The following is a 16,038-nucleotide window of genomic DNA, read 5'->3' as shown; positions in this document are numbered from 1 at the left end:
GACATGCGTCTAGAAGCTTTTCACCTCTTCAAATGCACAACTAGGTACAAATACTGGATTTCAGACGGCAACTTTTCCTTACACTTCTGGACCTGTGGATACTCTGCCAGGAAGGACTGCTGTGCTACTGAAAGGACGGCCACTCTGCTGGACTGCTGCCCTGAAGGACTGCTGTCCTGCTGTGCTGATCTGCTGCCTTCTGCCCCTTTGACTGGGTGAGAAGGACTGAACCTGCTTCTATTGAACCCAGAACCCAGAGTGACTCCAAGGACTAGCTGGCTGCACTCCTGATCTGAAGACTCCGGGACACAACAGGCTTCCAACAACCTTGCACCTGGACTATGCCATCTGTGAGTCTATCCTGAGAAATGGTGCCATCCGAGTCCTGGACCCTTGGAAGTGGGCTTAAAGTGCTCTGCCAGCCTCTGTGGATCCAGCAGAACTAGTGCACCTCCTCTGCTGTCTGGCGCAAACCTGAGTAAAACTGGCATATCATCGCTGCTGTGTGGTTTGAACCTGTCGCAAAGACCCATATCGCCGGCACAGCCCCATCAGAACTTCCACTGCACAAAACATCCCTGGGGCAGGCCCCTGCATCCCTCGTTGACAACAACCTCGATGATGAACTCCGCATTGCAGCCTCGCAGCTCTTCAAAACCAACACATTATGACGACTGTGGGCCGCATCCTTGATGCTGGACTTCACATCTCAAGGCCTGTCGACTCGCAGCCTAGCCACATCTCGGAACCGACGTATCGCTTTGGCTCCACACCACAGCTTTGACACTGATCCTCGCAACACTCCGCAAATCAGGATTTCAGGTACTCTGTTCAGCTGGCCTAAATGGGTACCTGCAACCGGCCTGTGCTCCATCGAGGTCAAACTGAAATTGTGACTTTGTCCCAGGCCAGTGCGACCGCATATTCAGAGTTGACACTGTGTGCTTTTTGGCACTATTTTCACAAAAATCTTTAAAACTTGAAAGTCACTGTTTCTACTGATTGGATTTTTTTTGTTTTTGTCTTGTTTTATATAATAAAATAATCTTTTTTTCTAACTTGGTGTGGGGTCCTTTTTGTGTGGTGTTCTCACTTTATTACCATTTAAAGTGTTGCACTAATGTTTTACACCTTGCCTCTAAGTTAAGCTTGACTGTTCAGTGCCAAGCTACCAGAGGGCTGAGCACAGGTTAATTTAGGGTTGGCTTGTACTTCACCTGGGGAAGTATTTTGGTTGCTGCTTGACCAGGGCTCACCCCCTTCAACCAACAACACAATTTCATACACATGCTATATAAAAACTCTAAATAAATAAACTAACAACAAGGGTTGACTATTTAAAAGAAAACTAAGGGCATCAATTGCATTATGGTCGAATGGGACATCCACTGAAAATTGACTGATGTCCCCTTCCACTACACACATATTTCCTCTTCCTCATCAAGTCGGGAAAACTAATGGGTTTCTAATAGCAAAGCATCTGCCAGCTTTGCCACAGGAAATCTTTTACCAGTAGTCGATCTGCCACAGCGATGCCAGCTTTACAACTCTACTGCCCCTGAAGGAAATATCAGCAATGACATTAATGCCCTGGGATCAAACTCCATGTTTGTCACAGTGCTATTTTGTTTCACAAAACAATCCCCCACTTTGGGAGTTTTGTTGAATGGAAAAAAAACAAAGAAAGCGAGCCACCATGACAAATCAGACTGCCCTGCATTGACATTTTCACCAACAGTGTTCTCACCATGCGTTTTTTCAAAATATCTTCATTGTGTTCACAGTATTACACTTAACACGATCCCATGTTTTATGTCATTTACAAGCCTGTTCATGTTAACTCATTGATTCACATAGGATTCATTATGCTGCATGTATGCATATGTTAAAGTTTGTCCTCAACAGAACATAAACATATTAAATAATCTGTGGCTTGTAAACTTGGCTGAGCTGGCCATTATGTGAGGTGAACTACGCAACCTGCCCTTTGAGTTATGACAGACCACAGCATTCCTGAAAGCAGCAGTGCTTAATTTGGTCCGGTGGTTGCCGGTGGGGGCCACCAGCACTTTTTTTTCCGTGTCCAATATCAACCGTCCTCAAGAGAGGGAAAAACATATAGATCAGAACGACGGAGGAAGAGAAAGATGCAAAACCGCCCCAAAGGAAGACAGCAGAAACCTCCAAAAGTGAGATAAAAGGGCAGTGGATCAAAGAGGCTTGAGGTGGATTTAAGACTACTGGCACTCTTTCAATCACAAACGAAGCACCGGAAACCAGGTTCAGAGAACATTCCATTCCTCACACAGCCGCTGGTAATTCTAAATTTGGTCAGCAGCTACAATAAGACTGGCAACGGAAAGGGCTGCACAGCTCCAGCAGTTTGATGAGCACCTGAAAAATTTAAAATGTAATCCCTACAATGGTGTCTGTGCAGTCACTGCCCCTATTGTAGGGAATACGATCAGACCGAGGGTCCGACATGCTCCTTGAGCCCATCGGAAGCGTCAGTCAGTCCCTCGAGCATTACGGTCTGACCTACCGCATCATAATGAGGCAGTCGGACGGCTCTGCTGGATGTTGGTTAGACTGACAGCCTGTCGGTGGCGGTCCAATGGCCATCCTAATGAGGCCCTAAATTACTTGATTTGCTTAATAATCTTGATATTTCTTTATGTATGCAGAGTCAAATAGGATATTCTTGTGGTCGGTAAATACAAGAATTGGCACTTCTAAGAATATTTAAGATTATATTTGAATTCATTTCGAATTGCTAAATAATATTAATTACTACGAAGTAAATTGAACAATTAAGTAATCACCACGCACTTTCATTTGAGTTACTATTCCTTCGCTAGCAGAGATTCTTGGACCTTATTGAACGAAGCATTGGAAATAAAATCTATTGGAAAACTCATCTGGATTAATGAAAAGATTTGATGCATTGCCTTCGATAATAATAGCATCATCAGAAGAAACAGTTCCAGAAAGCATTGGCTAGTCTGCCTGTCTTGAACAATTGGTGATTACCATATACATTGTTACGCTCTCTCGCAATCACACAGCTAGAGCAAGAGTAATTTCATGGTTCAGATCTCAAAACACTTAGAATTACAGAAAAGTGAATGGAACTTAACATAATGAAATAAAGAAAATGTATTAATGGATCTGCTATCAGCAGAAAAAGAAGAAGAAGCTACATAAAGAGCTGTTGGGCATTAATAATCCACTGTCGATACAGAAGAATTCCGCTTGTGGTGTGCACTGAGAGGAAGTGCTAAGACACCAACTAAATTCTGTGGGGAACAACCTTTACAACGCAACTTTTACAACGCACTACCGTTACAACGAAACTGTTACAACGTGAGTACATTGACAACGCAGGACATTACAACGCAAGTCTTTACATCGACTTGCACTAGATGGCGTGCTAACATTAAAAATAGTGTAGTTTACTATCCCAACACCTTCCCTACTGTTACGTGGACTGGAGTTGGAATAGTAAATTACACTTTTTTAATGTTAGCACGCCATCTAGTGCAAGTCGATGTAAAGACTTGCATTGTAATGTCCTGCGTTGTCAATGCACTCGCGTTGTAAAACTTTCGTTGTAACAGCATGCGTTGTAACAGCATGCGTTGTAACGTCATACATCCAAATTCTGTCAATGGAAGCCTAATGCTCCAGTTTCCCTAAGAAATACATTTATAAAATCATTACAGAGAAAGAATGGATGGCCCATGTATGAAATGTATATGATTTAAATGACATTGCTCCCTGTCACAGGCTGATTTGCTTATAGTGGAAGATATGTAATGAGTAAACCATGACAGAATACCAACCCGGAAAATAAAAGTTAGATGGTCATGTTCACAAGGACCAGATGGTCTACCAATTTCAGCTAGAAAATATAACATCCACTTGCGGTCATGGGCGACGTATGGCTTAATTGACTCCTGTATGTCAAGTCAAGCAGTTTGGACTCTTGCTGAGGCAGTGTATGCAGTTCCCACATACAAAAAGGCATCTAAGGTGCATGAATGGCTTTTGCGGACAAATTGCTCTGATAAGCTCTTCTGCTAAAATGAATTCTTTCATTTTAAAAACTGGAACTCAAATCAGAAAATAATTACACCTGAAAAAAAACTGGCTTCAAAAGCAAAGACTATGACACAGATAATATTCTGATGTTTGACAAATTTACCAGAATGATGCTCATTTCAAAGTCTAACATATTTATACGACAGTGTTTGCTTCCACCGCTTGGCTCTGGAGAAAGATGGTGATGGTGGTCACCCCTCTGGGCTGTGTGCTCTGGGTATGACTGTCCATTTAGACACTAGGGCTAAAGTTGGTCTCCAAGTGAGACTTCACTCCTCCCTTCTGAGCGCTTCTTTGGACACATATTCAGCTACCTAAATCTGTGCATATAAGCAGATGTGGATACCCCCATCTGAGAGCTGTCATACAGTGGATCCCTGGACCCTGTCGAATTCCAGCGATAAAACAGCTCTGGTGTTCCTTGCCCCCCGTTGTGTCAAATATTCTTTTTTGGACTTTGTTGGCTTTCTGCGCCCTGAAGAAGGTGATGGCTAGGTCGCTAGCCTTTCACCGAAACGCGCGTCGGCCTTGAGCTTGACGTAAATTATACAGCGTTACAAATGAAATAACTCTATAATATGAAACCTATTACTATATGTATATATATATGATTTGTGCAGTTACATAGAGATTTTGGTTTATTATTCATCCTTCAACTCACTTGAATGTTACAGTGAGTTACTTTATATCTGACCTGGGTGCTAACCACCCATTTTGACACCCTTTGGTGTGTTCCTCATTTTTTCCATCCCTGTTTTCCGTCGCTTTTGTAATGAGTTTCTTTTAAATGTATGATTGTGATATAGAGTCAGTGGTATGAAAGGGTCTATGGTGTGTTTGACGGTGTAGCTTGTGCCTTGGTGAAAGTTTTTTAAAGGTTTTTTGGTTTATCTTTTCCGGCGGGGGAAAGTGTGTATACTCATTGTAATTATATATTTCTGTTTTTATCCTTGTTATTGCTTTAGTTTGAACATGTATAGATGCCTTTAGGTATTGCTCATATGTATATTTCACTACATGTTTAAAACAAAGTAGAGTCTTGTAAATATACTCAGAAACGTGGCTAGGTCACACTTTGCGCAGAACCAATAAAAATAACAGAAACTCTCTTAGAAAAGTGCTTCAGAGAACGAAATGGGAAAGGCCATCCACGTTCCAAACAGCCTCTGTAACCAAGAGACACAGAGTATACACAATAGACAAAGTTATCGCTCCCGAGCAAAAGAATATTTGATATTCACAAATAAACCATATTAAGTCAGTCCAAAAAATTCCCAAAGACAAGATGTGCTCAAGAGAAGTTTTCTTCTTTATTTTCTTCTTTTCTTTCGTTCTTGTCAAAGCCGTAATTATATTGTACAGGCAAGAAAATGGTTGTAGGTAACATCGCCAAAAGTAGCCGACACGTGTTTCGTCTTGGGGAAATTCACCGACGACTTCCTCAGGGCAAGCACAAAATCTCTGAAGGTGAGTTCACCACATTCCAGGTAATACCTGTGTGTGGTCCCGTATAATATGGATCTAAAAGGCATATAGACAGAACATATCTTGCAGCCTTCTGACGGTCTCCATAGATGGCATATCTTAAACGACTCACAGTATGGTCCATATCGATGTATATAAAGTAATTTCCAAAAAAGGGAGAGTACTCCCACCGTCAGTAGGGTTTCTAATATCCGTGGAAAAGAGTAGAGTCTTGTTCTTCAGCCATTGGAACTTATACAAAAGAAAAATGTTGGCTTCAATAAAGTATTGTTTTTTGCTTATTGCTTATTCATCCATGCCTGTATGCACCAACATATTTTATTGGCAATGCTACATGTTGTGATATTTTGTTTTCCCCAGTTGAGAGACCCATCTCAGACTATATAGAGACGCTGTGCGCTCATATTCATCATAGGCAGGTGACACTGTGCTCCTTCCTGCCCGGAAGGTTGTTGCTGTTTAGTAAAGTTCTGATGGGCCCACAAGCAGAGTAACTTCAATGATCATGAAGCACACCCACCTTCACCCGGGATGTATTCTGACCCCATTTCTGTTGTCAATTTATATAGCGTACCTGGCTGATCACTTATTCAATATATTCATAATGTTTGCCCGAATTTCATAACAGTGAGTGACCCCTTCGAAGATATGTATAAGATTTTCTGTTAATAGGCCAAAAACCTTCAGGGTTACAGTGAATTCCCACTGCTTTGAGACACATTTTAAAAAATGTTCTTGTAAAAAATTCTAAGAAAACGTAGTCAAAGTTTGGAAAGGTCTGGTTTAGTCATAATGATAAACTAGAAAATATGAGGGAATGCTGTTACTTGTGCACAATATTTTAAGACCATTTGTCTTCAATACACACCTGAGAGTCCCTTTGCAACATCACAGGACTATGGGTTATTAAAATGTTTTAGCGTTACCAATCAAAGAGTATATCCGACCTCTGAAACAAGGTTATGAGGTCAAGATACTGATTATTCTAGAATGTGTAGATATTAAAGGGGACCACCAAATTGGTGAAAGTTGAATCAATGAACTGGAAAAAGCTAAGGCCTCATTACAAGTGGCCCGGTAAACAGGTGTGCTAATGCTGCACCCTGAAATATTGATACTAGACAGATTTACCAAACCTTTTTAACAATTTTCACATCTGCAATGAGTAATAACATGAGGAAATCGGTGTTACTGAATCAATATCCGCATAAAACTCCAAAATGTAAGCCTGTTTTCGATGAACGTGTTCATATTTCATGAGGATTGACCTCGTAGATTGGTGTCCGATATCACATGTTTAACTGCATGCAGTAACCCAGCATGTGGTAATACTACATGACTTAAAATTTTAATTTGACCGGAAAAGTATGCATCCATCCAAATCAGAATTAAGAAACCACTTGTAATGAGGGCCTAAGGATTTGAAATTGTCTATCAACATGAAGGGACAAGACTAGATGTAGGTTTAACCAGCATATACAGTAACATTCTGAGCTTTTATATTTAGTGATGGGGCAGACTGCAAGTGACTATGATCAAAATGTAAAACCTTTAGTGTTTGGTATAAAGTTAATACATTTTTATTCAGTTTTTTTTATTTCATAATAGTTTTGTCTTTGATACATAAGTAGAGTTTGTTGGCTTTGTAATTATGCCCTAATCAAACTATTAACAAACGTGATCTTAAACTAAAACATGGTATTGCATCAAAGATCTATTTAGAACAAACTAAGGTGTATTAACAAAGTTTTGTATACACCTTACAAAGTTCTGCATATCACCAATCAAAATACTGTATATAAATAGTCTGAGCTTGGCATATTACCAAATACAGTATATCACCAATGATCATACAGTATATAACCAAATTACTTCATGACACAAGAGTATAGTGCATTTCCAATGTACAGCTTATCATCAATTAAAGTATGGTATATAATCTAAGTAAGTCATATCACCCAGTACAGACATAACTAATGAGTATTCAGTGTATCCCAAGTGAAAGTACATTGGTTCATTGTATACGTTGGGTATGTCACCATTAAAGTACAATACACAAACATCCAAAATGAGAAGACTGGGACTAGAATTTAGGCCTTCTCTTCCACTGATTGCACTTTAGCTATAACAAGTTTAGCCTCTTCTGCCATTTTGTCTCCAGCCCCCAACAAAAGCAAGTCTACCTCTGGAATTACTCTTCTTTACAAAATGTAAAATGTACATTGTTTATTCTTTAAATACAGTTTCCGCTCTGCCCTTCTATATTGAAATATCAACCGCTGAACTTCTTGCTTACATATTTATGAAAAAGAGATAGATCACAATCGAAATCACCTTTATTTTAAAAAATACAACTGGATTTCAAATTGTATTTAAAAAAGAATAGCTTCGCCCATGCCCTTGCTCGTCTTAACCACATTTCATCTAATGTTGTCAGGCCTCATCACCTTGAGGCTCGAGATAGCATAGATCCATAAATTCCTCAATCACCTTCTTTTTCATATTGCTTCTTTAAGTACTGGTTGCCAAACAGCAACATTTCTCAATTTTGTCTGTTTACGGAATCATTTTCCAAACAAAATCTGACATGAAGCAAAAATGTTATTCTAAACTTTTCCGTCCACTGTTGCAAAGCAAGTTTCGCTTAGAATAGTCCTCGACCTCAAATCTGACAGACCATAGCTACTTAAACTCTTAAAAGGAATGTGCTTTTTGACGAATCCCTGCTTAAACCATTGTTTACATTATGCAGGAGCTAGGCACTTCTACCCGACATCTTTTTAGTTGTAAGCTCATCGCATGTGCCACACTGGAGCATTTGAGTGGCATTTTCACAAAAGCACACATTATTTATTCATGCGGGAAAATGCCTAATGGAACCCGGGCAAAGTTGTGTAAAGTATTTTTACAAGAACAGTGAATGCCACTTGGCCCAATCCTGCTCTGGGATATGGCTTGTTCCCGTATTTAAGCAATGGTAGAACAAATTTCTGACAGTGCTGGTCAGGGGTAACAGCTCCAGGGGCAGCTCCTCCACGTGGGCGTCAGACATCTTTTATGTTTCTGCTTTTGGCATGTGAGAAAGCAGAAGAAGGGTATGCCTGGTTGGGGGCGGGTCAGGGAGGAGTGGCTAGCCCAATGTTATGGGCGCTGACTGTTTGGTCAGCCCCAGGGCTGACCAAACCAGTCATTGCACGATCCTTTTTTTTCATGTAGGCTGCTGCGCAGCCTGCATGAAGAAAACAGCCTCCCCGTAGAGGCCTGTAAGGACGGCGTCCTAGCCAATCACAATGCTGCCGTTGCAGCATTCTGATTGGCTTAGGGAAAGAGAGGGAGGCTGCCTGCTTCTGCTTCCTGTTTGCAGAGAGCAGGAGGAGCGACGTGGGAGTCCGGCACCGGAGGCGAAGGTACATTTTAAAAAAAAATATATTAAATTAACCCCCCACCCCTTTCCCGCGCGACACCCCCATCCCCCCCACCCGCGATTCATGCCGGCCGCGACTGAACAGTTCACTAAAATTGTAGATGTTGTAAACTATTCTGGTTTTACTGAATGAGAAAGTGCAGCGAATGAGCAAAAAACTTTAAGTGGGAAGTATGTGTTTGTGGGAGGGAAACAGGTGGATAAATGGCGATAAGCGACACTTTTGTGCAAAAATATGGTTCAATTGTACATTGTAATCAGGGTCGGCTCTAGGGCGGTGTGATCGGTGCCACCGCACCGGTCATTGACTTGGGGTGGGGGCACCATGTGTATTGTTTTAAAAGCACCAGATGCCATTTTTCCTTGTCCCAGAAATGTTCAAGCATCAAAGAAAATGTCACGATAACTCCGGTGATTAATGATCTTCCCGAAGACAGCTTTGTCTGGTACAGGACGTTTTGGCTCATCATAGCGCAGAGGGTTAATATGCCTGCTGCAAAGAACGTGTCCCATTCAGATCACAAAGTGCATACACTATAAATTTGTCAATGGGTTATCACTTTGTCAGAGATATCCTTTTGTTACTTGTGGTTTAAAAATTAAAACCCGAATATAGAGCAGTGAGCTATTAACTGTCCTCAAAGAGCTACATGCAAACTGCAAGAAATATATATTACAGATACATGGTTTTTTACCCAGTCTTTCCGTATCCTAATAGTGCGTAAAGGGTTAATTTCGGTAGAAATCAATCCTTATTATTAAAGCAATTCCCTAACAATGGTGTTACATTTTAAATTCTGAATTTGTGCTTTTTCAGACCAAGGACTCTCAAACTAAACTGCCTACCAGTATGGCTGACATGTGACTCCTACACCTTGTAGGCCTCTCTCTTATGTAAGATTTCCTGTACACTGATTAACATACATATGATTGTCTCTATGCAACATTTGTGTGATTTAAAGTGTTCTGACACCTTACACTGGTAGGAGTGGTGCTATAAAACTAAATGAATCTAAGAGAAAGTGGTTATGGAGACTTGGGGGGCACTGTCAAATGGTGGTAGTGAGGGAATCCGTGGAGAGGTGGTCATTGGGGGGCGCCAACAAATAGTGTCGCACAGGGTGACACCAGACCTAAAGCAGGGCCTGGTTGTAATGCAATTTTCCTAAATAAATGTGTAACAGCTTGCTTTCTAACCCTACTTTGAAACCTGCCAGCCATGACGTTCCTCAAAAGACAGAAACGGACCTCATTTTTAATATTTTTCAACTTCAACAAGGGGCTATTTTTACATTGGAGCCTTTCATGTGCCTCCTTATTTCATCAACCATAGAATACGATCACAAGAGTGACAAAAGTTTGTTAGCTTATGTGGATTCCTTGATGTCACATATTGTAAACTTAGATATGACAACTGTAGTGGTATGCTAAAAGTTCTACTATTGGCTCTCTTTAATTAGTAATAAACTTTCACTCTATTGGAACAAAAAGCTACTGCTGCATAAAAAATGACTGAAAGGATCCCTTTTGTTCCAGTATCTTCCTGAACTCCCTCCAGGGCTGTGGGTGATGCAGCACCTACCACACCCTAGTGTCAGCGCACTTGCTCTACTTCCAAAACAACACGCTGGTGATACTGTTGCCACTTATGATGTAGTGTTTAGCATCACATGGTAGCAGAAAAAGGGCATGATCTGCACGGGCGGCTCCTCTATTTGAGCAGAGGAGGTCACCACACAAGCCCCAGAGCTTATGTATTACCGTTTTATTTTTGAGCAACCCATCCTGAACTAAGTGTCAGGGCGGGGTGTGGCCAGCACTGCAAGTGGCAGCAGCAGGGAGCTGTGTGCTTTAAAATGCACATGTATCCTTGGCCGGCCTTCTTGGGGCGGCCAGCCACACATGTACATTTTAAAGTTGTCTAACCTAGCTGTCTAAGATATCTGGGTTAGAGAAAGCACAGGCCTCCAGTTCTTAGGAGTGCTGGAAAGCCTGCTCCATCCAATCCTGGAGCTGCTCTCATGCCACGCTGTGGAAGCAGCGCCAGGTTTGGGGAGTGAAGCTTTCCTGCATCAGCCTTCAGGAGCTTTCTGGAAGACACCCAAGTGAGGAGGATGATGAGCTACAAGTAAGGAAGGTACATTTATTTACTTTATTATTGTTTTTGTTGTTGTGCCCCCACCACCCCCAACATCAGTACATCAGTACATGCCAGCCGCCTCTGATGATCTGTTGCCACACTAATGTAGGTGCAATCCACTTGCATCACAAGTGCACAAGAGGTACAAACGTGAAGAGATGGGCTTCGCCAAGCTCCATGCATTTTCTTCACCAACTTAAATTCACCAGCTGGATAATGTACGCACCTTACACTGGCTAGTTCGTAAACTATTGAAATTACAAAAAGTCAGAGCACTAGTGCATGTATCTGTGCATCACATGGCTAATCAATAAAAAAAAATCCTGACTACAGTGGTAAGGGCACAAATCGGGAGTACACGTGGGTAGGTGGCTTCTACCCATTTGTTTCACAGGGTAGACACTGTCTACCCTGCCAAGAAGTTGGGCCCCACAAAAATATGCCGAACTCATCCCGGTGTAATTTTCAGACACCGTGACACATTCAGTAGCTCCTGCACATTGACTGCTTTCAGTCCGAGCAGCAACATACAGGCGGTGAGGGGGATTTGTTATTTTAAATTCCATCTGAGCTCAAAACAAAGGCCAAATTTAAGGGGTAATCAGGCCTTCTTTTGTTCATGTATCATTGCTGGGAGGTGTTTGAAGCCTCAGACCTAGATGAACATGCAATGGAGAGGAAACAAAGGCACACAGCTTCTTATTACTTCACAAGTACTTTTGACTTTGTTCAGTCCCTATCCATAAGAGATATGCATGCGCTTTAATAAAGTTAGATTTGTTGGTCTGTCCCAGTATTTACCCAAGTAACATTTAAATATCACTATTTCGTTTTATTTCTTTATAGCACTACTCATCCAAATGCAGGATGACAGAATGCTTTACATCACACGTACACATTATACATTGACAATAAATGATATGTGTGTAAATCAATGTATAGGATTTTACATAAGTCAGCGAGGGTTACAAGGTGTAGGTGTCACATGTCCTTCATAGCTCACCGTGCTATATTAAAATTATTGCAATTTATGAACTGTAAGTAACAACAGAATCTTTGTGTTAAAAGCATTAACACACTTACCTATCTACGTAAGATAAAACATTGTTATCTGTATGTTACATGATGTGCTTTGCAGGAGACATTTTAACTCCCTATGCCACTTTGATTCAAAGCTGGGACTAGACAAAATACAGCTCTCTCCGGCAAATGTGTGAACCACCATTATTATTATTCCCTGATATTTACTCAACACACAAAGATCGCCACAAAAGGTGTAACTCCATAAAAAAATTAATGCAGGCTTTGCAACCAATTAAGCAAAAAAGATTTACTACCATGTTTCTCCTTACTGCCAATTTCTTTGAGGTAGCGTTTTTAGAATATATATATATACATATATATACTTTACTGTTAGTTACTACAGTGGAGTTCCCCAATTACATTAACTGTCGATTATCATTACCGACTTCAAAATAAGGGTGTTGTTAAGAATTTTATTAATGACAAACCCATCTAAATTTATCTCTTTCCTTCATATGTCATAGCACTATTTCTAATTTTGGTTTAAATTGATATGGTTTTTCAATTTCACCAGCATAATGTGTAAATTTAAACACTACAAGGACCAGAATGCTTTGCAAACTGTGAAACAGGAAGTGATAGGACAAAATAGAAATAAATAATGTCTAGTCCTTTTGTTGGTAACCCGTGATCAAGGTTCGAGGGAGAACCGAAACGCGTTGGGCCAGTGTTGTTTGGCTTGCTACTGCTGATGAATTTGGCTTTGGATTAAATATACAAACTGCAATTGAATCCCGAGTGAGTGCGTGTTCTTCATAACCTCTGGGCTCAGAGGTTTTTTGCTGCTATATATATATATATATATATATATATATATATATATATATATATATATATATATATATATATATATATATATATATAAGTTGAGACACAGATTTTGCATCGTGCTGCGTCACTTTTTTTTGGCACAACCCCAATGCAAAATCTAATTAGTTAAATATTGTAATGTGCTCAAATGTACTCATGATAGCTCTGCTAAGCATATTTATGAGGTCTTAAAATCTAATGTCCCTTCTTATTAAATCACTTCCTGTGAGGTCATAGGTAGTGATGCCACTTCCTGTGATGTCACGTGCAATGCCACGCACTGTGATACCGCACCATGATGTCGCTTGTGTACTGCCTAACTTGGTTAGTCCCCTCCATTTCTCTTGTTTAGGACTTGTGCCCTGACCGTCGTGACATTCACATGTAGAAGACGCCTTTGCTATATTTCCTGCTGTATCACTCCAAGCCTGTCCTTGGCCCTGCCCCTTTACCATCCCACTCTCCCCTCAACGCACTTCCTCCCCCATTCTTCGTGACACCATTACTAATTCATGGTACAAGTCTATTACATTTTAGCCAACGTGGTGCCTCGAACTAGTGATCATTACAGCCACACTAAACTGAATGCCTGTTAGTACTGCAGAACACTTCACGTTCCAGTAAGTCACAGCCCTGAAACAGCAGAAACCTTCCACACGTGACAGGCGATGTGAGCACACCGAGGTGAGTTCAATATCTGCGACGGGATTGAAGATTAACAGATCACCCCCGTCCCCTGGCATCCTCTGCTAGACACAACTGCAAGTGAGTTTGCACTGGCGCAGGATAACAGCATATTTCTTGTAAAATGTATGTTCTGCTCTGAGGACAGATAGACACCGATGAGGCGCTGGCAGTATAGAGCAGGGCACGGAAATGTCGAGCTGTAAAATAAGGATGTGACGCACTCCACTGTGAAGCGTGCCTGAATACACAGTCTTTTAAAGGCTGGGCCTTGTTTCAGGGGCGCAGCTAGGAATGGTGCAACAGGTACAGCGCCAGGGGGACCAGACAGTTTGGGCTCTTTATTCAACCCACCAGAGGTCACTTTTACTTGCGTGGCTTGGGGACCAGGGCACCCTTACTACGCCACTGCCCTGTGCCCAGCATTTCACTAAGCAACCAGCTGTGATAAAAACCTCAATGTAAGTACAAAGTTGGTGCTTTGGTCTAATGAGAAATTCTAACCTATGTGACAAAATGGCTTTTCGCAGGAGTCCGATAATCAGATAAACGAAAGAGGATTTGACTTATTGGGGCCTGGGGGGCGTGGCTTCCAATGATGCAGCAGGTGCAGTGGCACCGATGCCCAGAGGCCTGAGGGGCCTAATTAAACCTGATTATTGCTCTATTTTATAATTCAGGCATCAACCAGGTGGCCCGTTTCATCCCATGCACACCCAAGACAGGACACACTGCCAAGACACACAAGACACACATCCCAAGACACACTGGCTACGCTACTGTGTGGGTGTCATCTTCACGAGCTACGTACTCAGTTCTGAAACTAGTGTTTTTCTCAACGCAGTCACTACTGTGGACCATTGAATGTTTTGTAAACTTGAGAATGCAGTAGACTAATCACAAATTGTTGAACCCGGAGCCAGTCAGTAGCACAGGGGTTTGCGGGCATCTGCTAATATGCCACGAATAAAATTCAGCGTGTGCCTATTAGATTGTATTAAATATTTTTAATCCGTATAACAGTCTTTTATTCAGATGGACATATATACTCCAATGGCTAAAAAGCAATAAACCACAATAACACTGAGTACGTCTCCGAGCAAGCACAACTGTAAGAACAGTGTGAGAGCTAGAGGAAACTGTTGTACAACCGGGTGGTCACTTGTGCATTATCAGAAGCATGGCAGAGAGGTTATCAAGAGAAGCACGTGCAAGACACGAGTTAAGTGGCTAACACTTGAAAACAAGACTGTGACTGACTGTGGCGCAAATATTTCTTACATGCAGTGGGGCATGCGAATGGTTTGGCAGGCCGCATGCCCCGATGTTTCCACGCCTCCAGAAGCAAGCTCTTCGCCCACAGTAGGTCCTCTTTATTTCTACCAGAAGCCCTTTGTAGTATCCTCAGGTCATGTTAATATGTTCCCTTCATTCTGTACCTAGCTGCTCAGCCAGTGTTAGTGTTCCGTGTAGAATGTTAGTGTCCTGGCCAACTACACCCTTGCCTGTGACTGGGGCTGTTGTGAGTGGGGTGCGCGGGAAACGTGCTTTGGGACCCTAGAAGAAATGTCTGTTCACTGCACTATTTTTGCTACAAACCTAAGATGGAGAGCAAACGTGTTCGACTCGCTCATTCATGCTATTTGCACAATAACTCTGCAGCCCCACTCTGACAGACATTTTGGCTGTGCCCGGCCCACATGGAACACCGGAGGGGAGTGGGGAGTGGGCCCTTGCACAGGTGCCCCTGAGCTAGAAAGAGCAGATAACACCTGGGCCGAGCGGGCGCACTCTAATGAAAGAAAGTTACTGGCATGTACCAGGGAGGGCCCATCCAGCAATGCTGGTCTGTCCCCAGCCCAGCTCGCCTCGGCACTAATGACAATTAAATGAGGCCGTGAAGGCTGCAGTGGCTCTTACCAGCGTGTCCCGCGCGCGCCGCAGGTAGTCTTCCATGCTCCCGGTCGGATGCTCGGGAGCGGCTGTCAGCGGCAGTGTGTGCGCTCTGTCAGTGCCTCGCTTGCTGCCGTCCCCGCACTGCGCCCCTGATCAGGAGAGCGAGGCTGAGCTCTGCCAGTGCAGCCGTCGCACCACGCCAGCCACGGGCCGCTCTGTGCTGCGCCAGCCACAGGGCGTCTCCCGGCGCCGCGCGCTGCACAACCATGGACAGCGCCCAAGCGCGGGCGCGCCGGGGAGTGCAGAGCTCGCTGCGGCAGAGGCCGGACGCCGAGGCGCTCCGACCCAGCGCCGCGGCCATTGGCCGAGTGAAAAAGGGGCGGGGTCGCTGCACTGAACTAGTGACCGGAGGAGT

The 16,038-nt window shown here is 42.6% G+C and overlaps 1 protein-coding gene across 1 annotated transcript in view; it reads right to left on the bottom strand.

Annotated features, from left to right (window-relative positions):
• The window catches only part of LOC146866111 (protein prune homolog 2-like), a 1,273,164-nt gene extending 1,257,341 nt beyond the window's left edge, over positions 1 to 15,823 (bottom strand). The window contains exon 1 of the mRNA XM_085633391.1: positions 15,648 to 15,823. Within this exon, the coding sequence (XP_085489517.1) occupies positions 15,648 to 15,683 (36 nt within the window). The 5' untranslated portion in view covers positions 15,684 to 15,823. The remainder of the gene's footprint in view (positions 1 to 15,647) is intronic.
• Positions 15,824 to 16,038: the final 215 nt, after the last annotated feature.

Source organism: Triturus cristatus, chromosome 2_1, assembly GCF_964204655.1.
Source record: "Triturus cristatus chromosome 2_1, aTriCri1.1, whole genome shotgun sequence".
Classification (NCBI taxonomy): domain Eukaryota; kingdom Metazoa; phylum Chordata; class Amphibia; order Caudata; family Salamandridae; genus Triturus; species Triturus cristatus.
This window is presented reverse-complemented; position numbering and strand designations above follow the sequence as displayed.